Source organism: Suillus plorans, assembly GCF_016647745.1.
Source record: "Suillus plorans strain S12 chromosome Unknown HD556scaffold_1, whole genome shotgun sequence".
In the NCBI taxonomy this organism is placed as follows: Eukaryota; Fungi; Basidiomycota; class Agaricomycetes; order Boletales; family Suillaceae; genus Suillus; species Suillus plorans.
This window is the reverse complement of record NW_024537385.1, coordinates 1,429,275-1,450,988: the sequence shown is the minus strand read 5'-3', so window position 1 is coordinate 1,450,988 and position 21,714 is coordinate 1,429,275. Positions and strand designations below refer to the sequence as shown.

Genomic DNA, 21,714 nt, shown 5'->3' with positions numbered 1-21,714 from the left:
GAGGAAAAGGCAAAATAAATTATAACATTCATTATCTGCAATGAACATGAGCAACAAGTCGGAGACACAGCAAGTAGCTCGCCTTGTTTGGGAACACGCGGAAGACGATGCCTTCTGCAGTCTCCGCGACCTTTGCACGGAAGTCCTATACATTGTTTTTGCATTTGAAACGCGTCACAGTTGCGGCTGGCAGTACTTACTTCAATGCTTTTGGCAACCTCTTTAGTCATGGACATGGTGGTCAGAATCATGACAGGCGCTGGCACGGAATTGCCTTTCATGTTAGTGAGCCAGTATTTGTAAGCAGCTTTAAGTCAATCGCACCCGGTTACTTAAGTTGTACTCTCGCATCCACCGGACTTTGTACGACGTCTGTACGCCCCAAGTGTGCTACCTTTGTCAAAATACTCACGGGGTTCGTTCATTTATCCGTAAAGAAAGGATATTATCGTAAAAATCTGTATACTAGTATCTGCACAAGCAGTTATTGAAGCTGAAGGACATGGCAAACCAAGTGAGTCTCGTGTCTATGCCTTAGCAAGTGGCTTTTCACAGCGAATACAGGATGAAGATTCAGTGATTTCAACACTGACAGGATTCTCTCTGAATAGTGTTTTGTCAGGCCTATCCCTCTCTACAGGCGATCTTCCCAACAGCCTTGGTATTTCAGGATTGTCTTCCTTGGACGCCAAACAGATTTACAATGACAAGTGGGACGACGATGCGGTCGGTGCGGATCAGGGAGAGGATTTCGAGGATGAAGTGAACAAGGAGTTCGAAAACGAAATGCCGGAAGACTTTGTAAAGATGGAGGTTCAATCTCCTGTTGGCATGCGTCCTACGGAGAAGCGCGTTAGGATAGTGAAGCGGCTAGTGGAGAGGCCAAAGACTGTTTATGAACGCTTTCCAGCCTTCGAGAAGGACAAGGTCCTTGACTTCTCAGAGTTATTCAAAGGGTACACGGTCAAGAAATCGAGGATAACAAAGAGGCCTTTACAGGGTACGAATTGTACCACAGAATTTTCAAGAATGCTAACCATTATATAGCTGAGAGTATATACCCCCGGAAACGTGATATTCCAAAGGGTTTCCTTGATACCGTAGTCGGTGATACCAAGCGGCAGGTCGAAAACAAACGCGTGGAGGAAGTCATGTCCGCGGGTAGCATCGAACATGACTTGCTGCGTGCTCTTGAGGTGAGTGCCAATTCCGGGTGCTCCTTTTCATTCCCTCATCATGTGTAGGAGCGAGAAAAATCAGATGTGCCCGTAACTCTTCCTTTGCACGACAGAAGTTTTGATTTGGTGCTACTATCTAATTGGGAGGACGAGATTGTGTACGAGCCGAGCCACACAACTACGCCATCCATTCTGGAAGACAATAATCTCACCACTCCTGTCAATAAAGCTCTAGAGTCGGGTGCTTGGACGCAGAGCATTATCTGGAGCCAAGATGCCCCTTTCCGCGATTTCATTCAACTAGAACTTAACGAAGAAGATATCACAGAAGAGCATCCTCAAGGTAATTCTTCTATCTCACTGTTGTCACGGGTACTTTTGCTAATATGAGGTGACATTGAATTGTAGAGACCGTCAGACCAAAAAAGCGTATCAGAGCACATGATGCTCAAATTCGTGATAAATTTAACCTGTCTAACGACCACTTTTACGAGGTGTCGAAAGAAGGTGGCCGTCACCGCGTGCGTCAGACGTTTGGACAACTTGTCGTCGAGCATGCCTATCCCGCTCAGAAGCTCCAACTTCCATTTGTGCGTAAATTGATTTCAGCATCGACTGTAATTATTTTCTTATCTATCTTCTCTATCAGTACAAGACAAGGCTTTCAAAGCAGGAAGCCCGCTCCTTCCACCGGCCCGCCTTGCAGTTCCCAACCAATATTGATATCCGCTTTAGCAAGGTGCGCACGGCAAAGAAGAAAAAGGACAAAGCGGGCCGTAAGGTTGGTAAGGGTGGCAATATCGGTGAGGGGTTACATCGTACGTCCGACTTGAGCCTCAAGGACACCAGTAACTTTGTCCTATGGGAGTATTCCGTGAGTCTTTTTCGTCTCTTACCTGATGGAATCGGATATAGCGAGGTATCCTTTAGGAAGAACATCCGCCAATTGTGCCGAACTTCGGTATGGGTAGCGCGCTGGTGAACTACTATCGTAAGAAAGACGAGAAGGACGACTACATGCCGAAGGTACGGATCAAACGATGAGTCAGGACGACACTTAATTCAATTGACTCATTAAGCTTGACCTTGGGGTACCGTTTGTCCTCGAGCCGCAAGATGAGTCGCCTTTCATGAAGTTTGGCTACGTCTATCCTGGCCAAACATTCCCGGCACTATACAACAATCTCGTGCGGGCACCACTTTTCCGCCACAAATCCTATCCTACAGACTTCCTGGCCGTTAGGTACGGTCCTCCAATTTCACCAGTCAGGCAAATTTATTAATTGGATATTAGGAGCACCACGAAAGGCGAGACACGGTACTACTTGCGTGAGATCAAGAACCTGTTCGTTATCGGCCAGACGTACCCTGTTACCGAGGTACCAGGGCCACACTCTCGGAAGATCACCAACACCATCAAGTATCGCTTACAAATAATCGCTTTCAAACTCCTGAAAAAGAGCAGTGAGGAGCGACTAAAAATATCAAGATTGATGAAGTACTTTCCCGATCAAAATGAACTCCAGATGCGGCAGAGGCTAAAGGAGTTCATGGAATATCACAGGCGCGGTCCTCATCAAGGGTTTTGGCGTCTTAAATCTACCGTGACCATTCCTAGTGATGTGGATATGCTGAAGATGGTCGGTCCCGAGCAAGTCGTGTTGATGGAGAGTATGCAAGTCGGGCAGCGCCATCTCCAAGACTCTGGCTATACTCAAACCGCTGAAACCGCGGAGGATGACGAAGGCGAGACAAAGCTTTCCGTTGAACAACAACTGGCGCCTTGGATCACGACAAAGAATTTTCTATTCGCCACCCAGGCTAAAGCTATGCTTCGGTTGCATGGGGAAGGTGACCCTACTGGGCGCGGAGAAGCGTTCAGCTTCATCCGCATTTCCATGAAGGATATTTTTGTGAAAGCGGGCGAAGATTATGAACAGAAGCTTGGCGAGTTTGATTATTTTTGTGCCATAAATTCAACTAACCATGTTTTTCTTTATCAGCCGAGGCAGATAACAGGCCAAAGTCCGCGCACCGTTACAATGTTGCCGAACAGCAGCAAATTTATAAATCCGAGATCGAGCGAATATGGAAAGCTCAGTTCGATTCATTGAGCAGAAAGGACGAACCACAATTTTCGGAAGAAGATGAAGTGCCTGCCCCTGTTGAGGTCAAGAAACTACAGCGGCAAGCTTCACACAGGAATGAGACACCCTTCTCTCCTGCAATGTCACCAGTACCGATTGGTCCTGGCCCTGCATCGCCCGCTTTCAGCCGCGGCTCTTCGTTGGAACGGGACCGAGAGATGAGTTTAGGACCGAATGACAGTCGTAAAGTTCTCCGGATTAAGCGACTGGTTTGTTGTCTATCTCTTTCAAGCTCGAAACTTTATTCATTCCCGAATTCAGGTCGATGACGAATGGCAGACAGAAATCATCCGCGATCCTGCCGTCATACGTGCTTATGTGCGTGCCAGGCAACTATTAGAGGAAGAAGCCACACTTGCCGACAATCTCGCACCTACGGGTGATGCGGACAAGGATAAGAGGTACAAAAAACGGTATGTGGTCGTTCATACATGGCTAGCTGTGCGAGTAACGTGAAGCTGAAACCCGATCTCCCCGTAGGTTAGAAGAACAGATAGCACGAATGAAGAAGAATCAAGAGCGGCGTCTGCATCGTAAAAACGCCAAGATTGTCAAGGAAGGTGGCACCCCGATGCAACTTAGCCGGCCGCTCAAACCAGATACAACCGTGAGTTCTCAGCATGATAGACAGCACGAGGTTTAGAACTTACGTCCTGTTCAGAGACGCTGCGGTCATTGTGGTCAGATGGGCCACATGAGTACGTCATTTCCTTTAATTCACGAGCTGTACCTGGTGACTCTTTATCTGATAGAAACTAACCGTAAATGTCCTCGTTGGGCAGAGTTCAATAGTGGAACGGCACCTGCACCTGCCACTCCTACATCCGTAACAAGTCCGCCACCCAACTCCGCTGGGATGTCTAGTTTAAGTGGGTTTAACAGAGCTAGCGGGACCCTTGGTTTTGGTGCACCGGTTCCTTCTCCGTTGGCAACTAGTCCCCCAGTATCTGCAATGGAGGACGTAGATCTGGCGGCACCCGGTGCACCTTCCGCTCCAAAGATAAAACTAACGCTCAAGAGATCATAACGCGTCTCGCGTCCTGCCGACTTTTTTGTCTATCTTATTTTGAGTGCAATCAATCCTAATATATGTAACGTATGTCTCGCAATAAACTCGTGTACAAGTAAAGAGTGCAAAAAGCAGAAAACAGTGATGGTGAGTTTGTAATAACTAATTAAATGTCTGTCGCCTATGCAACGGCCATCTCCACATCTACCGAAGGCAGCCGGGTTCGCGAAACCCTTGAGGATCCCATCTGGGGACTGCCGAAGCGTTTCCGATAATCCTCGTTAATCTTCACAAGCAGGTTACGTATAAGCTCTGCATGCTTCTGCCGGTCTTCCGGTGTGACTTCCTTTGTCAGGTGATCTAGCTGGATCTTGTCAACTTTCTTGACTAGTTCATCACTCTCTGATGTCTCGGTGATTGAGCGCAGACCAGTGATGGATGTGTGAGCGGACACAGGTGACGAACGTGTGGAGCTAGGGGTCGTCCCACGAGATGTATCCGGAGATCGTGATGCAGACGTATGAGGTGAGGGCGAGCGGTACATCTCCTTAATGGGTGGGAGTCTGAGCGGACCTGCATCAGGCTTGAGTGATGGTAACTTCAAATGAGAGTCTTCGGGAAGCAGTAAGGGGTACAATTTACTGGAAGAAGGCACAGATGATGAGGGCGGTGACAACAATGCATTGATTGATACGCGGTGTACAGGGAAGGCAGGTGCTACCGGTACCGGTTCGGGTGCATTAGCAGGAGCTGTTTTCAATGGGATCATGGCCCGCATAGCCTTCTGATGGTACTCCGGTGCAGCCATTTGCACAGGTGGAGGAGCGCCACGAGGCCTACGAAGCGAGCTGAATTCAGCAAAAGACTCTTGTATCGACGAGTGATGTGGTGGCGTAGCATTGGAAGGGGTGGAGCTAGAAGAATGCGGTGATGTCGGGTCGAGCGGGGGTGTAGGGTGGAAGTGCCCTTGGGGAGTGGATGTTGAGTGATAGGCATATGTCGAGGTTGGCGTATTGAGACCATAATCATGGGAGGCGGACACCGAAGCACGGTTCTGATGGGAAGACGTGTACTGATCTGAGTAGCCACCAGGGCTGGAAACATGCATAGGCGGATAAACAGGACTGTATTGAGTCTGCTGCACGGATGGATGAGAAGATCTCCCAAGTGATGGTGAAGGGTAGGCGGCGGTGGCATATTGGTGCGCAGTCTGTGTATATGCGGTATCGTGAGCGTACGCTGTCCCTGGACCCAGCAGTCCAGGCATTCCGGTGAGCCCAAGTTGACTGAGGCTGTCAGCATCAAAATACGACGTTGGTGAGAACCGTCCGGATAGGTCCTGGGGTGCGCGATTGTTTCCAGTCACGTCCCGGCCAAGGGTCACAAGAAATTCATTAACCGCCGCAAGCTCCTCTGGTGTGCGGACGTCGAAAGACACTGAGCGAGGATTAAACTCGTCATAATGTGCACTGTCTTGTACATATGTTAGATTATTGAGACGCTCCACCATGTCTGTGAATTTGTTCGATCAGATACTTTTTGCGGATCAAATGAGAGTGTATACATACGGTTGTCGTAAGCAGGATTAACTTTCCTCTTCTTCATTTCGGTGAAGAAATCGTCGACGGTGTAGTCAAGCGACCTCTTGTTGCGATTTGAGACGCGTGAGTCGGATTTAGTGCTGTCCCATGAAGGTACCTGATTGTGGAGAAAGGGGTCGTATGACGGATGAGGCACATGACGAGGATGATTATCAAGTTCCGGAGAGGGAGTGGGCAAGGCACTGTAGTGGCCACCTAAGGTCCGACGTTAGCGGATGTCATGGTGGAGATCGAGCGACTAACCGTCTGCACCTATAGCGGAACGTGGGCGTGCGCGAGCGAAAGGGACTTTGGAAGGCAACGCGCCCGGGGCTGGGCCTTGGAGTTTACCAGAAAGCGACCTATTGAGAGCGCCTTTTGATGGGACAGCCTCTCCGCGAACACGGGAGGCGTAAGCGGGATCATTTACGGTAATTGCCTTGGAGTGCTTGTGCTGCGCATGGTGCTCCTCTGTGTGAATTTTCTCGTGTTTTTTGAGATCTTGGGGACGCTTGAATGACTTTTTGCATATCTGGGGAGGAGTGAGTAAAACTGAACGGGGAGAAAAAACCGCAAAATATATCGAACCTCACAGACATGCGGCTTCAAGGGAGTGTGAACTAGGAGGTAGTTTATATTAATAATGAAATATAATAAGCGATAGGAAGGGGATACCTCTGAGGTGACTTGTGATATGATCGCGTTTAGCACAGGAGGTGCCACAATCCTTCCATTTGCAAGTGAGACATAAGTTATTTGTACTCTTTCGACCGATATGGTCGTTGCAGAGATGATTGTAGAGAACCTCTGGATCTGTGAAAGTCGCTGAGCAATCTACCCATTGACAATTGTATGATGATTCTGAGTGTGATGGAATGGAGACTGAAGAGTCTGGTGGTGGTGGTGATTGTGAAAGAGCTTTCAAGGATGAAGCAGTAGAGGGAGGAGGAGGAGGAGAATCTGATGGAGGTTGCATGAGGTAGCCAAGTGGGATGAAGTCTGGGACAAGAACGGTCGCGGAGTGTAAGGAAGTCATTTTGATTTTATAAGAAGGCTGGTTCTCCTTTGTATGCCAAGACAAGACAGAGTCTTGGCGTATAAGAATGCCAGCGTGCCAAGAAATTGCTTCCTTGGCACCAAGACCGATCACTAGTGTCGGAGATCACCGTGTTCGATTTTAACCCCAATTGGGTTACCTTCCGGTTGAATTCGGAATACAACGTTAAAGCAAGTTTTGACCACTCTCGCCTCCGTCAATCTCCATCTAGCTTTCCCCTAGAAGTCCACCGTGTGTTCTAGATCAGTTTTTTTGTATTCTACTCACACAAGGAACGGAACGGTGTCAGAGTCAACATGGACCACCGGACTTTCACTGTGGGGTGGTGCCGACTGTGCCGTGACCCGGATGCTACCGAATTCTCATATACCAGCTCTGCCAGCACTCTAACGGGATGCCAGGTACGGACTACGCAACCGCGACGAAGCCGACATGTGAACAAACTGTCCTCTGAGAACTGATAAAACTCAAACTGCTAATGCTCTTATGCGCTGGCTCTTCCGTTTCTTCGCAGAATTATCGGTAATTTATTAGTAAAATACTTATTCCTCGAGCATGCCAAGCACACAATTCCTAATTGGGAATGAATTTCATTTCAGTTTGACAGACTCTGACTTCATTTGCCAAGCCAGAGCACCGCCAAGAACATTTAGTGCCAAGCTTTGGTGTACTCCTGACAACTCAAGGCTGTCCCTTTGCAGTCCTTGGACCGCCTTTCAATTCTGAACCAGGTGTACAAAGCTTTCTACTGCGCACAACAAGCGGCGTCTACTCCGCGTGTTTATCGAACCGACTGACGGGTCCGAAGGATGAGTGGCACTAGTGAGAATGATACTTTTCTTGTGGACGGCCTTTCCATAATAACCGGTCCCTTCGCAGTATAACCGCAGATCCAGTGGCCTAGAGCAGCCTTGCCCTCAGCGGTAGTCAACTGGAAAAGAAGGTCTTCATACTGATAAAGGTCACGCGGTAAATTTCTTTCATGACCCCTCGAGCACCTGTTATGCAACTTCGAGCATTACCACGAATCTCAAACTAACGACATGGGCAGCAAATCGCATTCATTAAGGCGGGCTGTAAGGTGGACTGTAATCAAGAACTCGAATGAGTCGATACAAAGTTTGGTACCTTGCGTTCCAAACCCTAAGATACAAGTAAATCCTTTTGAAGAATGACGTTGGCCCGGGCGACCGTATCGCTGTGCGGCTATAGGCAACCGAGGCTTCGTGAGATTGCACGACCTTACACCATAGTCTGAATCAGGGCAATGAGTCATGCATAATCTCCTCGGAAGGGATACCAGCGATAAATGAACACTGAACCTCTTATTTAAATATTATTGAAGCCGCTCTTATATCGAGATTGCTCTTTGCAAAAATGGAGTGGACACCCCGCTTGCATAAATGACACTAGTGCGATCCTTTCAAGTAGGCAAAGCTAAAACTTGGCGAGAAATATATGCCAAGGAGGTGAAAAAAAAACCCTACATGGAAACATAAAAGGCGACCTGTGAGCGAGCGCAAAGCGAGCGTCCCATCCAGGTACACATGTCAGCAATGATTTTCATTACCGTCCACGCTGCCAACAAACGATATACACTGAGGGAGTATTTATTAAAAAGATACATACGCACAAATATTTTAGGGTACCATTGTCCATGCCGAGTGCGCCCCAAACACCTGTACCTAATCAGAAGCAACCGTTTCAGTAGATATACCTCTAAGAGGTTAACCTATCTCGAAGAAGACCTACAGCAGAACACAACCCGTGATATCACGTTTGGCACGAGGTGGGAACAAACTCCATTCACGGCATAGCAGACTAGCGCGAATCAGCTACTATCACTTATCGTGTATTCGGACATGCCAATTTATCGACTATCATGTGAGTGTATTAGGAGGTATTACGCCGGCTACTGCAGAGTATATTGAATGTACTTACCGAGGTGCATCTAAAAGAGATACAAATAATTTATGTAACTCGGTGGAAATGCGACACCTGAAACCAGTTTCACATCCTGTTGGTTACCGCCCGCTTATATGAGCTCTGTGGGTATCAGGCTGCACATTAAAGTTAATAGGTACGACGGAACGAGAACAGATGGCTATATGCATACCAAGCGGCTGCTCACGACGACGGCAGCGTCAACGTCCGTACCCGAAAACCCCCGACTCGGATACTGTCACTGCAAGCGAAGGCCCGCCGAGAGGAAATCCGAGTCAGCACTTGTCAAAAGTCATTTGAAGCAACACACCTAATAGTAGACTGTTCACACCATCACTGCGCCGCCATGATCACGGGCTAACAATAAAGAGGTCTTAACCCACGCAAGACAGCCCACTGATCGGGTCTCTCGGGGTGCTGTGTTGGTGTCGTTGGTACAGTCATGCGAGGTGCTAAATCGGTGGGCACCAAGAGATTGTTGAAGTCGAGTTGGACGGAAGGTTTGATCATCACGGAAGTGGTGGTTGGTTAGATATTCGGCAAATATGAGGAAGTGCACAACGTGGACATGGGGATAGGATCAAATCTCTTGTTTCAATCTCTCCCTCACTGGGCCGCAAGCGAATCACAACTTGGATGGCCATCACCATTCTACGTTGGACTCAAAGTCCAGCGTATGTTTTTGTCCCGATGCAAACACGGTAACGACATAACGCGTTGTCACGTGCAAACTGGTCCATTAAGTTGCTTTTGATTCTGAATACAGTTTACTCAAACACCATGTCGCGATACCCAGACTATCTTTCACCGAACGCAACCCCTTCTAAACCATCCAACTCGCAAAAGTCAAGAGCAAGACGCGAGCCATCCGGTGTTTTCTCCTTGTTTCAGGCACCTCAGATCCAGCTGTTCAAGGAGGCATTTCAACTTATCGACCACGACAAGGATGGCTGGGTGACGGAATCTGATTTGCGAGAAATATTCTCAAGTCTTGGTGAGGTTGCACTCGTTGATTAACAAGTCGAGCGCTCATTCAGGTTTCAGGCATTTCACCATCGAAGAGTACGCTAGATGGCCTGCTCAGCGCGCGCCCTGGTGGCCCTGGGCACAGCAAGTCGCCTCCTGTGACTCCTTCGCGCGACTCGTCAGTTTCATCAGACAGAGGTATCAATTTCACCATGTTCCTCACCATGATGAGCGAACGACTTTTCGAGTTCGATCCAGAAGCTGAGTTGAGGGAGGCTTTTGAATGTTTCGACGAGGGCGACACGGGTACGGTTAAATCTGATGAGATGCAGAAATGGATGGGAGAAGTAGGAGAAAGAATGGATCAGCAGGAAGTTCGTTTGAACTTTGCACCTGTTCTCACCGTCCGAGTGGCTGATTTCGTGTCCAGATTGACAAGTTCCTTAAGAGTTCATTCACTGATCGTCAAGGAAATTTCAATTACCGCGAATGGATTAAAGTGATACGAGTGAATGATGATGGTGATGAAGCAGGACCTGACATGACATGACATGACATGACATGACATGACATGGACAAGACGAGAAAACTTGTGCGAACATTTGTATTTTACCCATTGACTAGCATAGTATCATTACCGCAATTGCATTCCTCGCAGGTCCGCAAGAAAACTCGTGATATGGCCACGTAGCCTTTCATATTAACCGTGTTATGCCCACTCCCCTTTGAGAGGCTCTCCTGGGAATTGGTCCTTATTAAAGGCCAGTTCCTTAAAGATTTGTTCGACTCGTTCCTCCGATTCATAGCGGCTGACTTCTTCCAAAGCTAAACTCCAGTAAATATTTAGCTTCGGGATGATAGGACCAGACGTCACCTTCTCCCCGCCCATTTCCGAGGCTCTGATCATTTCCTTCCGTTCCCGTACGAGCGGGAATGAGAAGTAATTCGGCACCTTCGTGCTCCAGAAGTTCAATACAGTTACAATTGGTGAATCGGAGCCCAATCGACGAGCGTCCTTTTTCACCTCTTCCAAATACGTGTTTCATGATGCCTTCTGAATACATTGCACGTCGACTCTCGGGCAATCCTACACGTTGACCAGCCTGAGCTTCTGCTTTGGGATTTTTGACTTGGATTACGAAAGAGGATGCAATATGAATCCCAAGTGCTTTCTGGACATCTCCCAACTCGGTCGGGTGTGAAAGGTGGTATCCGAGATGAGTGGCATTTCTTGATGGGACATTCCCTTGAGAGTTGACAATCGCATACACACCACGGCCTGCGAGGCGAACGGGTGGTGTGTGACGTGTACCTGACGACGGTTTCAAAATGGAATCGTCACTAGGGGTAAAATCATACCCCGAGTTTTTGTCTCATAAGTCTTTTCCCCCAACTTCTTCTCCAGGTCATGTAAATTGTCGCCGAGGAATATTACTGTCGCCCAAATTGGGACGTGCCTTTCGCTTTCAGGGTCAGGGAGTTTCTTCTTCCCCACAATGATCAAGCGGAAATGTTTTTTATCCTTTGTCGTTGATTCAGGTGGGGGTGCAGCGTCTGCGCCTTGCGCCACAAGGTTCATCTGCTCCGCATCTGCACCGGAGACATCTTTACTCTGCTTAATTTCGCCTTGCACGGTTAAGGACTCGGATGAACTAGGGACAAGGAGCATATGGAGCTTGCCGACATCGTCCATAGAATGAACTTCTTCACGTTGGACTTTTGGGCGGTAGAAGAAGTATATATGACCACGCTCGATTACCCCTGAATAAAATAGGTTCGATGATAATGAAGCACTCGGAAGAATACACTAACCTGGGGTGAATGCATATTCAGTTGTATCAGCTTCTTCTGTCTTCAGCCTCTTCGCCTCCGTCTCTTCTCCTGTTTCAGCTTCGCGCTTCTCACCGACCTCCTGTTCTATCTTCACTTGTGCAGAGTTGTCCTCATTCTTTATTCGCCTTTGTCTTCGGGGACTCCCACTAGAGCTCATACTATGGGCGTTGTATGTCTCAACTGGCATGTTGTGATGGTGTGATGAGGATTACATTGGGACAGCCCCGTTGACGTCATAGTCGCTGTATGGGGTCGCCCTGACCGTGCTGCTTTGTTGATCTTTATCCCCATTGATGGCGATGCTCGCGGAGACGGGCCCGCTATAAAGCCTATCGACCTCCTGTTTCATCCTGTTCCTCGACAGCGCACAGCTGGCTGCGCACCAAGAAATAATATGTATATCTGTGACAAGGTCGTGATGAGTCACGCACCCCTGGGTAAGACCGGCTATTTAGGCGCTTTTCCTTAACTTGGCGGCTGCAGTCACAAGCTTAAGCAGCTCTTCATGTCTGCTCTCAAGTTTGCAGTTTCTGCGCTCAACCGCGAGAAACCTCATGTAAGTTCAGGATATCGCTCTTGCTCGCTCAGACAATTACGATCCGCTGCAGTCATCTATTACCGATTGGGTAGACATTCTCACCTCACCTTCATATAATGATGAGGCGTATGATGGGTAGGGACAATAGTATCTTGAAATGGATGCGAAGCTCATTCAATGTTTTTAAGAATACCGGAACTAGTAGAATCAATTGCGCTACAACCAACAGGGTGCGCTTGAAATCCGGACCTAACATTGTTTAATGGTAGTAACCGTTGATGCGTTGGGCGTCCACCCCTTACACTAGAACTCCCGAAGCATCCAGAGCAATACGAAAGAAGCTCAAGCATGGAGACGCACATCATCAGTACCGTGCACTTGTCGTACGTTTAAATTCCTTATCGGCGGAAGCAGATTGACTGATAGGACTAGATACTGAACGCACTTGTCGACAATGGTCCCCAGAAATTTCAAAGTGAGTTTACATGCAAATATGCGACTGGCTTTGGCTTATGACAACAGCCACGTTTGCCGACGGCCAGCTGGTTGACGCCATAAAGCAACTCTCAACTGATCCAACGACGGATCAGAAAGTTAAGAAGAAGCTCATGGTCGTTCTTGCATCATGGCACTCCCAGTTCAAGGATGATCCATCGATGTCCGTTGTTGCAGGTCTCTTCAGACAATGTCGTCCTGCAGATCGTCGCAGCCAAGGATACTCAAATAATGCAGATCCACTAAGTCACGGGCCATCATCTGACTACGAAAGGAAAATGAAAGAGAGGGACGAAAAGGAACTGGCGAAACAACAAGCTAAGCTGGAGAAGCAAGAAGCGAAGAAAAGGGCACGTAAAGCTGAGGAAGACGCAAGGAAGAAGAAGGCCCGGTCCCGCCGACCCCCCTTCGACTTTGAAGCTGTGCGTGACCCCCATTGCCAGGCTCGTGATCTGCCACCAAACTAACACGATAACAGGAGAAGCCGCAAATACTGACAACCATCGCTAACGCAAGTCAAGCGTCCAGTAACCTGGTAAATGCCATAAAGCTGGTGAATAGCGAGAAAGAAAGCGTGGTCTCGAATGAACGCGTGCAGGAGTGTCTCGGGAAGGCACGTGCTATCCGTAAGCCCATAGTGCGCTATATCCAAGTCTGTGTTTCTTTCTTTTGCTGTTGATTTAGTTTCTCATGACTTAAACCAGCTCGTGGAGAACGAGGAAATAATCGGAGCGTTAATCGAGACGAACGAGCACATTATCACCGCCCTGCAAATGTATGTCAATGTAGGTGGCCGCTTTCTAGCATAAATTCGCTGTTCAGTGATCTGCGTTCAGCTTTCAGCTACCGATCAGACGACGGCGTCAGATCCTACAGCGAATATACAAGCCGCAATGGCGACGACACACCTCAGCCCAAATAGTACAGGCGAGCTGTCGGTTCAGCAACGAGCAGCTGTAGAACAATACAAACAGCAACTACACGATTATGAGGAGCAAGAAAGAAGTAGGAATCATATCCACGAAGATCTTCGAGATCTATCATTTGGTTCTCTGGGTAATGAAGAGGGGAAATTGCCCCCACCCATGAGACCAACCGCACATCGTAACATTTCACCGGATTCGGAGTGGGATCAGGGTAGGGGAAGTCTCTCTGATTTCAGTGACTACGAGAGCGATGGAGAGGAACAACTGAGAAACGTCGCACACCAACCTGCAGCGTCTTCAAGCTTGCGACGCTCAGAAAGAATCGTGGATGACGAGGATCCATTCGCCGATCCGTTTGCGGATTGATATCGAAGTATACCCAGAGGGATGACCGCCGTGGGATAGGCAATATATTTTATGCACATGTAGTCAATCTTTCGTCATCTCTTGTAATAACAGGTTCTTGCTGGAATTATATGATGATACTAGAATGAATTATACTGCATTAGAAGAAGTGTTTGGTACATTGTGCGGTACTCCTGCTGAAGTCCCGACTCCCGAGGAACAAACGCATGCAAAATCCACTAGACATCAACCTATCTTACAGTACAGCTTGCAAGGATGAAGCTTCAAAATGATGGCGACGAATAAACCAAAATCTGGGTTGTCAACCACTTTCTATACCGCTATCCATTTCATTGTTCACTACTTGTTCACCGTTTTGAGGAGATGCGCCGTTCATTTGTTGTTGGTGTTGACGAACATCTTGATGGGACTGCTGGGGCTGCTGATGCTGATGAGGGGCCATCGTGCCTCCGTGCATATTCGGGCCAAGGACTCCAAAGCCTGGGCCCCCTACAACGCCCATCGGGCTTTCCAAATATAATCGGATGAGAACGCTTTCAAGAGCAACGACAGTAGGCCCGGGGTAATCAAATGCTCGAGCATGTTCACGAATGGAGTTAAATAGAATGCTCATGCGGTCCCACAATTCTTGCTGAGATGGTGAACCCTGAGGAGGACCGATGTGAGGATAGCCGATTGCCGGAGGTCCAGGGAAAGCAGAGAACGGATGGGGCAGATGGGCGAGTGGAGGGTTTGAAGGATAGTTTTGGACCTGTGTTTGAGATGAAGTAGATGAGCTCTCCTGCTGCGTGGCAGCGGGGGCCGTAGAAGCTGCTTGTATGGCGCGCTTCGATTCTTCCTTCTCGGCTAGAACTGTTTGCCGCCTACCGCGACGGGTAAATGGCAGGTTTGCCAGCCCGATTGGATGCGAATGCTCAGCAATGTCTATGAGATCGTTCAGGCAAGGCGATACCCCCGACACTTGCATGAATACTCACAACAGACTCGAACTTCATCAGTGTCATAATAAGTCTTGTAGCTGATGGACGCCAGACACCCCTGCCCATCAAGCTGAGGGAATGCGTGAACAGGCTATACTGTAGATCGTACTACTGATACGAACCTTCCTACTGGGTACCTTGCGAACGCGCTCTGGATGTTTCTTTACATACTTCTTACGACCGCTCCTTGAATGCCGGGCACAAACTAGTTTAGTGTGGTCCTTGAAACGGGGAGGAACTGCCTTGCTGCCATGAGTGTCGCCCTTCACGAATTCGACCATCTGTGTTTCTTCCTCGTGAGCCCTCCATTCCTGAAATGCAGCGAGATTTGGGAATATAAGAGTGTATCCATCGTCACTATCGCCACAACCGTAAGGTGACCTTGCAGTTGTCGACTTTGGGGGCGCAGGTATAGCAAGGCTAGAAGGTGCTGCGGGTGTCGATGTGGATGATGGGGGATTTTGTGAATAAGTTTGCTGCTGATTCTGTTGCAAATGTGGAGGCAAAGGCTGGGACAGAGCCAGTTGCCCGAGCCTGAAATGCTGGAAACTCATTTTTGACAAGGATTCCGAACAAAAAATGGTTGGGATGAAAGCAAAAAGGTGGAAAACTGGTCCCGCGTGTGACAACTTTATACAATGTCACGTAACATTTTTGTCACACGCTTTCCTTTCTTCAACATTATGACCTCCTCCCTCAGAAATTCGTTGCATAGGCGAAATCATAAAGAGCGCTCGCAGCTCTCTCATCGCGCAAAATTTGGAATTTTAGAAAAGCACAAGGACTATGTTCAACGTGCACGGGATTATCACTCCAAGCAGGATCGTATAACGCGCCTTAGGCAGAAGGCAGCGGATAGGAATAAGGATGAGTTCTACTTTGGGATGAACAAGGAGAGGACGGTGCAGGGGGTGCATGTCAAGGATAGAGGAAATGTTTCTATGCCTATGGATATGGTTAAGCTCCTCAAGACACAAGATGAGGGCTATGTTCGGACAATGAGAGCCAACGGAATCAAGGCATACATTTTATGCGTGCTTGTATTGATTATTCGACTTATTCCTTGACAGAAAATCGAGAGGATCAAAAGCCAACTTACTGCCTTGGCTAACCTTATTGCCCCGCAGGATGATAACATAGAGGATGACGGCGAGGACGCGTTGGACGAAACTGACCTGGAAACACTTCGAGAGGCATGTATCATACCGCCAGGAACAAAACGGCGTCCACCCCCACGTCACATTATCTTTGCTGAGAATGAGGTGGAAGGCGAGTGTATTTGTGACGCCGTATCGTTTATGTCATAATGACATATACACCGCAGCAAAACAATTATCTCAGCAGCAATATTCAAACCAGGCCAAAACTACGATTGAAGTGGATGTCGAACTGACTGAAGTTGATCTCGGCTGGAAGACCGTGGAAAGTGCATCGTCTCGACGGAGACGGAAAAACAAATGCTCAGCCGTTGTATCAACGGATATTGTCGATGATGCTGAAGAAACACGGCAACTTAATGTGGTATGTCCATATTTTCTTGTTGTCATCCGCTTCCTGAGAATTTTCACTCAGCAAAACCGGAAGCGACTCCTAAAAGAACTCGCTGCGCGACTAAAACGTGATACCCAATTGCGGTATACACAACGTGAACTAGAGATGCAAAGACTTTTGGCGGGTAAGGGAGGTCGGCGGAAGTTGCGTGGCGTCGAAGAAGTAGGGGCTGAGAACGATGAAGATGAGGACGAAATGGACGACGCGGCAGCTTCTAAGGCAAGCAAAGTGGATGAGAAGAATTACAAACCTCGGGTATACAAGTGGCGTATAGAAAGAAAGCGATAGTATTATCGAAGTCCATGACAATCCATTGTGTAGCTCGACGAGTATAATGCGAGTGTATATTATACGAATTCAGTCCCAGATCCGGATCAAATGATAGATTGCTAAATGTAGAAGGCGCCGAACGCTATGCTGCCTATAACCACCCAAACTGAGCTCCACCGACTGAAGCTTAAGTTCAACGAGGATGATGTCGCACTCGGTGAGGTTGAACCTGTTCCTCCCGGAGTCGCAATGGGCGTGGCAGGTGAATAAGTAACGCCATTAGCGGTGGCAGCGACTTCGAACACAGATCCACCACCGTACTCATAGAACTTGGAACCATCAGAAAGAAATCCATGAAATAGTTGGATGTACGTACGTCAACAAGCATGAAGTTTGGGTTTCTGCCCTGTTGGCCGGTGCAGAGACTGAACTGCTCACCCAGGGAATTTGAACCGGTGACAGCATTGGTTTGATTAGCTTGACTTGGGTCCGGAGCAGGTTGGCCAAGGACCAACGTATCCAAGAAGTGATTAATAAGGTACATAGATGTAGCAGTGGGGGTATTGGCGTTTGACCGGTTCACATTGCAATCAAACGACGTGGTGACGTCATACGCAGTTTCCCAGATGTTGGTAAATTCTGGGGATAAAAGTATTAAGCACAGTCTCCGCGGGCTCAACTGTGTAACACACCGTCAATGATGTAAGGAACGGAGTTGAAGTTGGCGTTGGAGTCCATGAAAGTTATCAATCGCGTTCCCGAATCGATGAGGCTGCCAAGGGTCGGCCAATTACTTTCAAGTAGCGAAGAGGAGGGCGGCGAGTAAGACATTGTGTCAAGCCCAACCGCTTTGAAGACAGTGTCGTAACTACTCGGTGGAAGAGTATCAGAGTTGACAATGAGCAATGAAAGTACTGGAAAAGATATCTTGAGAAATGCCGGAGTTCTGCCTTCTATCATGAAGAGTACTGACCTTCATTTGGATTGGCGTCTAGCCAGGCTTTGACTATATACCAATATATGAGGAAAGCAACCTGAAGGTGAATTTGGATTCTCACCAGTTGTGAGGTAAGCCTGAAGGGTTCCGCCATCCAAGAGCGACTACAATACAGTGAGTACGGCATGTCAATTGGCACAACAAGTACGTCACATACACAACTCGTGTGGCAAAGATGAATGACTCCACTCGAGTTATGAGCCTGCATTTGTAGCATTCGAATCCCGTCATTCAGCTGTTGTGTAACTGACAGGAGTCATTTTAAATAAATTTTGAAATAAGTTTGTGCTCACTGTTGTAGTCCTGGGTTGCGAAAACTTCAGGAGAATAATCGAGTAAGTATCTGCATGTACAAGGACATTGAAACTCACTGTTGTTGGTACCAACAGCATAAGAATCATGGGCACCGACAAATGTGACGTTTCCGAAACTACGGGTACACAGATCAGGACTTCCATTGCAAATCGTGGCACGGCGAAGCGGCGATTCGGTGGGCGAAGCATAAACCAAGTTAGAAACGAGTGATATCATTGCAAAAGTGGACAGAGCGACCTGCGCCCAGGTGAAAGAAAACGATGGCATGATCAATACGTTCGAAGCAAGTGAGAGACGACAAAAATTATAGAAGGGGACTAGTTTCAGGTTGCATAGCCTATATAGAAACCACGCCACTGTAACTGCGCCACCGCTGCATGATGTAAAATAAGGTACAATTGGATTACCACACATGGTGAGATGGCCGAGCGGTCTAAGGCGCCAGACTAAGGATCAGCTCATTAGATGAGCAAGTTATCTGGTCCTCCGGGGCGTGGGTTCGAATCCCACTCTCATCAATACTTTTGCTGCGTTTCGCCATGAATTTTTCAAGTGCGTTAAATATAATTCCCGCTGCCCTCTTCGACAATATTATATTATGTACATGAGATTTGCGAGAGGTACCGCGAAAGTAATCCTCAGAAGGCGGTTGTGACGATCGTAATGATACACAGTGCGATTCGGAAACGAACGCAAGAAGTAGTCGATTAATTTTCCAGTAATAGATAGCTCAATCACGTCAAAGTTTCTGTGATACTGAAATGCACATGGTCCCCCTCGCCTAGGGTAAGCCTGACTGGCAGACGGGGATCAATGCGCACAGGAGCGCTTGAGCCAACAAAAAAGTCTCCACGACTAAAATTCCTAGTGATGGCGGCTGCCTCTTCCTCTGTGAGATTACGGGGCCGTTTGTTGGGCCGAAAGGTAGATGAAGATGCGCCAGTAAATGCACCATTGTAATCATAATATTGATGCTGGCTGAGAGTAGGTGCTCCATGGACATATCCCAGGGGTGCCTGAGCAAATGTAGACACACCAGGAGCTGAGAGATTACAAGATCGTGAATAAGTAGACTACGTTTCAGCGAAGTCAAATAATTACTTTGATGCGACTGATTTTGGTCGCTTTCAGGATCTGGATATGCGCATGTTGCACCGATACCTCGTTTTAAGCAGCTCTAATGGGAGGTACGCGGTCAATTTATTGGAGAACGAATATGTTTGTTCGAGATCTGTACCAACCTGGCATGGTAATACCTCACTACAACGAGTTTTACCGGTATGACATGCAGTACATGCTCGCCTTACTGAAGGGGCTTTTGCTGGACATTATATATACATATATGTGTCATCGTTGACGATTATGGTGCCAAAGCTCACCTTTACGAGTTGCTGTTGAATCGTTGACTGGCGATGGGCCATTGGAGGGATGTTGCTGCTGCTGCTGCTGAGCGTCGGCAGCATGTTGATGAAGTTGATGTAGTTGTTGTGCGTCCATGGCCGACGCCGCGTCATGCGCCGGTGTAGATGCCTCACTAAGAGCCGACATGGGTGTTGCGGAGCGGTGAGGTTCCGACGCTGTTCGGTAAAGCGGGAATATAAGTAATTCATCGGAGCGAATATACCTATTTAATTGATATTTATCTCCATTTATGCGTATTTGTACATCCGGTAGCTTCCGCCACACCGGCCAAGGCATGGTTCTGTGCCGTAATTACCGTACCGGTAATCGATTCATTCCGGGTCGGTAACAGTTCTTGCCTGCACCACCATGTCATCCCAATCTCCGTCTCAGCCACCTCCCTTCTCCGATTTCGAGTATGTATTTGATCCTGCTCTCGCAAGTTTATCCCCTCCTCTACTTCCCATCCCATCATCTGCAGACCTCTTCTCTCCGTCCGAAACAACTGATCTGCTAGGATTCTTGGACAACTTTAATTGGGATTTCGAATCAGATCCCGCTCTCACTGCGCCCTATCCTGTGCAGCAAAGCGCGCGCGATCTAGATAATTCGGGAGAAATTATGTCGCCGATACTTCCAGAGCGATCTGAGATACCATCAGATACTTCAAACGCCAGACCTTCATCTTCATCATCCGCAACTTCGTCTTCTCCCTCGAAACAAGATTCAACAGGCACAAAGCGCAAGAGAGCTTCTGCAGCCCCGTGTCAGACGGGGAGAGCCAAAGTCCTTCTATCGACCCCTCAGAAAAGACTCAATCATATCATGTCAGAGCAAAAGCGTCGTAACGCCATTCGTGAGGGATACGCCCAGTTGATCTCCCTTCTCGCCCCAGCTGGTGCACAGGCTATTGATATGCCTACTAGGGGCAGACCAAAGGGCAGCGGTAGCAGGGGGAAGGGTCACAGCAAAGGCAAGAGCGGGGTCCTCTTTCGAACAGTTGAATATTGCCGGTGGCTCGAGGAAGGGAGGGATGCTTTGATAGATGAAGTACTTCGTCTGGAAGCAGCCGCAGGCATTGTCTACCCGTCTCCGTAGTAACGGTATGCACCAGTTTTATTAAGACAATTTTCCGAAACCGTAGTGAGTAGTTCGGTCTTTATGCGTCCGGAGCTCATCAGTCTTCTAGAATATAGGAAATGCATTCCCCTTATCCACTGCCAGTTCAGGGTTACAGAACCCTGGCGGCTCCTTGTAAAACATGTCCACAAATTCCCATTTTTTGCTTGCGGCTGCAGCTGTTTATATTGTATACTTGGTCGAATTTCTCGACGTGAATTGTATTGTACCTTTCCATAATTCTTATCATGCCTTTCGACGTACTGCCACATAAATACACACAGTTTCTCTTTCTTTAGGGACCGCATATTGAATTGCAAGGCTATGATTTTCTGTCCGGCTACTGTCTTGTCCGCTTCCCACCTACAGGTCGACATAAATCAAACACAAACTTGCCTTTCAAAATCCTGTGGTTTCAGAGTACAATACCAGCGGCGTGTGTGCCAAGATCCGCCTTGATGCCAGCTAGTGTCTACAAGTGGTGCGTCAATTTTCTGAAGCGGGACAACATTTTCTTCGGGATATTGTCTGACCGACTAATATTGTTTGGCCCCAGCACTTGCCCTCTTGCGACCGATTCGTCGATCGGTTGAATATTGAAGGGCGATATCACGGACAGAACTCTCAACAACTATTCGCCTTGGGCTGTGTATTTAGGCGGGTACGTATCATGCGGTATCGCGTAATCTTCAGCGCTGACTCGGAACGTATGCATCATGCATCTACTAAGTGTGAGCCTCCATATGTATGGCAGCCAAGAGTAGAAAGAAGGACGCCATGAGGGACGCCGCTGTCTACACAAGCGTGCATCTCGGAGAGCCGGAAGAACCAAATAGATTTGGTTCCTGGATCCGCAAAGGTTGAGGGCGAGGATACAGGATGAAGAATTTATTAGGCTCAAGGTCGGTCACGAGGTGCATCCTACTCACATGTGGCTCCATATATTTGTAATCTGTCTACGGCGGTGCTCCTCTCAACCATGTTTACTCCTTCACGGCGTTCGCACAGTAGCAACGGTACATCTCAAGCTCCAAGGGCTGTC

At 48.1% G+C, this 21,714-nt stretch overlaps 10 protein-coding genes and 1 non-coding gene across 11 annotated transcripts; 6 read left to right on the top strand and 5 right to left on the bottom strand.

Annotated features, from left to right (window-relative positions):
* The first annotated feature begins 339 nt into the window (after window positions 1–339).
* Window positions 340–4,377, top strand: HD556DRAFT_1318893 (TAF1 transcription initiation factor TFIID subunit TAF1). The gene is made up of 14 exons (XM_041301250.1): window positions 340–514; window positions 565–1,000; window positions 1,048–1,196; window positions 1,245–1,521; window positions 1,587–1,768; window positions 1,828–2,052; window positions 2,109–2,204; window positions 2,258–2,421; window positions 2,473–3,125; window positions 3,182–3,534; window positions 3,587–3,738; window positions 3,806–3,932; window positions 3,987–4,023; window positions 4,078–4,377. The coding sequence occupies exons 1-14, from the start codon at window positions 503–505 to the stop codon at window positions 4,350–4,352; spliced, it is 3,138 nt and encodes a 1,045-aa protein (XP_041167887.1). The 5' UTR covers window positions 340–502; the 3' UTR covers window positions 4,353–4,377.
* HD556DRAFT_1318888 (uncharacterized protein) lies at window positions 4,378–7,049 on the bottom strand. The gene is made up of 5 exons (XM_041301249.1): window positions 6,590–7,049; window positions 6,503–6,534; window positions 6,179–6,446; window positions 5,903–6,130; window positions 4,378–5,846 (listed from the first exon to the last, which is right to left on the bottom strand). The coding sequence occupies exons 1-5, from the start codon at window positions 6,948–6,950 to the stop codon at window positions 4,516–4,518; spliced, it is 2,220 nt and encodes a 739-aa protein (XP_041167886.1). The 5' UTR covers window positions 6,951–7,049; the 3' UTR covers window positions 4,378–4,515.
* Window positions 7,050–9,634: 2,585 nt separating this feature from the next.
* HD556DRAFT_36009 (uncharacterized protein) lies at window positions 9,635–10,589 on the top strand. Its single transcript, XM_041310373.1, has 4 exons — window positions 9,635–9,909; window positions 9,960–10,255; window positions 10,312–10,473; window positions 10,540–10,589. The coding sequence occupies exons 1-3, from the start codon at window positions 9,696–9,698 to the stop codon at window positions 10,429–10,431; spliced, it is 630 nt and encodes a 209-aa protein (XP_041167885.1). The 5' UTR covers window positions 9,635–9,695; the 3' UTR covers window positions 10,432–10,473; window positions 10,540–10,589.
* Window positions 10,419–12,111, bottom strand: HD556DRAFT_1318872 (uncharacterized protein). Its single transcript, XM_041301248.1, has 4 exons — window positions 11,694–12,111; window positions 11,241–11,642; window positions 10,756–11,193; window positions 10,419–10,706 (listed from the first exon to the last, which is right to left on the bottom strand). The coding sequence occupies exons 1-4, from the start codon at window positions 11,899–11,901 to the stop codon at window positions 10,591–10,593; spliced, it is 1,164 nt and encodes a 387-aa protein (XP_041167884.1). The 5' UTR covers window positions 11,902–12,111; the 3' UTR covers window positions 10,419–10,590.
* HD556DRAFT_1318864 (uncharacterized protein) lies at window positions 12,112–14,169 on the top strand. Its single transcript, XM_041301247.1, has 9 exons — window positions 12,112–12,270; window positions 12,323–12,387; window positions 12,441–12,482; window positions 12,560–12,635; window positions 12,685–12,727; window positions 12,775–13,169; window positions 13,226–13,399; window positions 13,452–13,532; window positions 13,584–14,169. The coding sequence occupies exons 1-9, from the start codon at window positions 12,220–12,222 to the stop codon at window positions 14,037–14,039; spliced, it is 1,383 nt and encodes a 460-aa protein (XP_041167883.1). The 5' UTR covers window positions 12,112–12,219; the 3' UTR covers window positions 14,040–14,169.
* Window positions 14,170–15,611, bottom strand: HD556DRAFT_1318855 (uncharacterized protein). Its single transcript, XM_041301246.1, has 3 exons — window positions 15,142–15,611; window positions 15,017–15,089; window positions 14,170–14,963 (listed from the first exon to the last, which is right to left on the bottom strand). Exons 1-3 carry the CDS (start codon window positions 15,571–15,573, stop codon window positions 14,341–14,343), a joined length of 1,128 nt encoding a protein of 375 aa, XP_041167882.1. The 5' UTR covers window positions 15,574–15,611; the 3' UTR covers window positions 14,170–14,340.
* On the top strand, window positions 15,599–17,169 carry HD556DRAFT_1318851 (small-subunit processome). Its single transcript, XM_041301245.1, has 4 exons — window positions 15,599–16,038; window positions 16,090–16,288; window positions 16,344–16,540; window positions 16,592–17,169. Exons 1-4 carry the CDS (start codon window positions 15,658–15,660, stop codon window positions 16,856–16,858), a joined length of 1,044 nt encoding a protein of 347 aa, XP_041167881.1. The 5' UTR covers window positions 15,599–15,657; the 3' UTR covers window positions 16,859–17,169.
* HD556DRAFT_1318838 (PLC-like phosphodiesterase) lies at window positions 16,603–18,525 on the bottom strand. Its single transcript, XM_041301244.1, has 8 exons — window positions 18,209–18,525; window positions 18,131–18,154; window positions 17,995–18,083; window positions 17,899–17,941; window positions 17,814–17,846; window positions 17,533–17,754; window positions 17,217–17,479; window positions 16,603–17,169 (listed from the first exon to the last, which is right to left on the bottom strand). Exons 1-8 carry the CDS (start codon window positions 18,417–18,419, stop codon window positions 16,960–16,962), a joined length of 1,095 nt encoding a protein of 364 aa, XP_041167880.1. The 5' UTR covers window positions 18,420–18,525; the 3' UTR covers window positions 16,603–16,959.
* A 41-nt stretch (window positions 18,526–18,566) lies between these two features.
* HD556DRAFT_t3 lies at window positions 18,567–18,670 on the top strand. Its single transcript has one exon. It is a non-coding gene; the product is annotated as a tRNA-Leu (tRNA).
* Window positions 18,658–19,763, bottom strand: HD556DRAFT_1318832 (uncharacterized protein). Its single transcript, XM_041301243.1, has 4 exons — window positions 19,532–19,763; window positions 19,394–19,473; window positions 19,254–19,329; window positions 18,658–19,194 (listed from the first exon to the last, which is right to left on the bottom strand). Exons 1-4 carry the CDS (start codon window positions 19,698–19,700, stop codon window positions 18,887–18,889), a joined length of 633 nt encoding a protein of 210 aa, XP_041167879.1. The 5' UTR covers window positions 19,701–19,763; the 3' UTR covers window positions 18,658–18,886.
* A 159-nt stretch (window positions 19,764–19,922) lies between these two features.
* Window positions 19,923–20,651, top strand: HD556DRAFT_1302560 (uncharacterized protein; the record flags this gene model as incomplete). Its single annotated transcript, XM_041299509.1, has 1 exon — window positions 19,923–20,651. One exon carries the CDS (start codon window positions 19,923–19,925, stop codon window positions 20,649–20,651), a length of 729 nt encoding a protein of 242 aa, XP_041167878.1.
* Between the last annotated feature and the right edge of the window lie 1,063 nt (window positions 20,652–21,714).

Bases quoted from the DNA above. Each gene is read 5' to 3' on its own strand.
- HD556DRAFT_1318893 (XM_041301250.1), top strand. The intron at 1,001-1,047 runs GTACGAATTGTA...ACCATTATATAG, and splicing joins AACAAAGAGGCCTTTACAGG to CTGAGAGTATATACCCCCGG. The intron at 1,522-1,586 runs GTAATTCTTCTA...ATTGAATTGTAG, and splicing joins CACAGAAGAGCATCCTCAAG to AGACCGTCAGACCAAAAAAG.
- HD556DRAFT_1318888 (XM_041301249.1), bottom strand. From the start codon at position 6,950: ATGACTTCCTTACACTCCGCGACCGTTCTTGTCCCAGACTTCATCCCA. The intron at 6,535-6,589 runs GTATCCCCTTCC...ACTACCTCCTAG, and splicing joins TATCACAAGTCACCTCAGAG to TTCACACTCCCTTGAAGCCG. The intron at 5,847-5,902 runs GTATGTATACAC...ACAAATTCACAG, and splicing joins TAATCCTGCTTACGACAACC to ACATGGTGGAGCGTCTCAAT.
- HD556DRAFT_36009 (XM_041310373.1), top strand. From the start codon at position 9,696: ATGTCGCGATACCCAGACTATCTTTCACCGAACGCAACCCCTTCTAAA. The intron at 9,910-9,959 runs GTGAGGTTGCAC...TTCAGGTTTCAG, and splicing joins AGAAATATTCTCAAGTCTTG to GCATTTCACCATCGAAGAGT. The intron at 10,256-10,311 runs GTTCGTTTGAAC...TTTCGTGTCCAG, and splicing joins AAAGAATGGATCAGCAGGAA to ATTGACAAGTTCCTTAAGAG.
- HD556DRAFT_1318872 (XM_041301248.1), bottom strand. From the start codon at position 11,901: ATGCCAGTTGAGACATACAACGCCCATAGTATGAGCTCTAGTGGGAGT. The intron at 11,643-11,693 runs GTTAGTGTATTC...TATTTTATTCAG, and splicing joins TGAATATGCATTCACCCCAG to GGGTAATCGAGCGTGGTCAT. The intron at 11,194-11,240 runs GTATGATTTTAC...AACCGTCGTCAG, and splicing joins TTATGAGACAAAAACTCGGG to GTACACGTCACACACCACCC.
- HD556DRAFT_1318864 (XM_041301247.1), top strand. From the start codon at position 12,220: ATGTCTGCTCTCAAGTTTGCAGTTTCTGCGCTCAACCGCGAGAAACCT. The intron at 13,170-13,225 runs GTGCGTGACCCC...ACACGATAACAG, and splicing joins CCCCCTTCGACTTTGAAGCT to GAGAAGCCGCAAATACTGAC. The intron at 13,400-13,451 runs GTCTGTGTTTCT...GACTTAAACCAG, and splicing joins CCATAGTGCGCTATATCCAA to CTCGTGGAGAACGAGGAAAT.
- HD556DRAFT_1318855 (XM_041301246.1), bottom strand. From the start codon at position 15,573: ATGAGTTTCCAGCATTTCAGGCTCGGGCAACTGGCTCTGTCCCAGCCT. The intron at 15,090-15,141 runs GTTCGTATCAGT...GCATTCCCTCAG, and splicing joins GCAAGGTACCCAGTAGGAAG to CTTGATGGGCAGGGGTGTCT. The intron at 14,964-15,016 runs GTGAGTATTCAT...ACGATCTCATAG, and splicing joins TGATGAAGTTCGAGTCTGTT to ACATTGCTGAGCATTCGCAT.
- HD556DRAFT_1318851 (XM_041301245.1), top strand. From the start codon at position 15,658: ATGTCACGTAACATTTTTGTCACACGCTTTCCTTTCTTCAACATTATG. The intron at 16,039-16,089 runs GCATACATTTTA...ATTCCTTGACAG, and splicing joins TGAGAGCCAACGGAATCAAG to AAAATCGAGAGGATCAAAAG. The intron at 16,541-16,591 runs GTATGTCCATAT...ATTTTCACTCAG, and splicing joins AAACACGGCAACTTAATGTG to CAAAACCGGAAGCGACTCCT.
- HD556DRAFT_1318838 (XM_041301244.1), bottom strand. From the start codon at position 18,419: ATGCCATCGTTTTCTTTCACCTGGGCGCAGGTCGCTCTGTCCACTTTT. The intron at 18,155-18,208 runs GTGAGTTTCAAT...ATTCTCCTGAAG, and splicing joins TGCTGTTGGTACCAACAACA to TTTTCGCAACCCAGGACTAC. The intron at 18,084-18,130 runs GTGAGCACAAAC...GACTCCTGTCAG, and splicing joins CGCAACCCAGGACTACAACA to TTACACAACAGCTGAATGAC.
- HD556DRAFT_1318832 (XM_041301243.1), bottom strand. From the start codon at position 19,700: ATGTCGGCTCTTAGTGAGGCATCTACACCGGCGCATGACGCGGCGTCG. The intron at 19,330-19,393 runs GTTGGTACAGAT...ACCTCCCATTAG, and splicing joins GTGAGGTATTACCATGCCAG to AGCTGCTTAAAACGAGGTAT. The intron at 19,195-19,253 runs GTAATTATTTGA...GTAATCTCTCAG, and splicing joins CCAAAATCAGTCGCATCAAA to CTCCTGGTGTGTCTACATTT.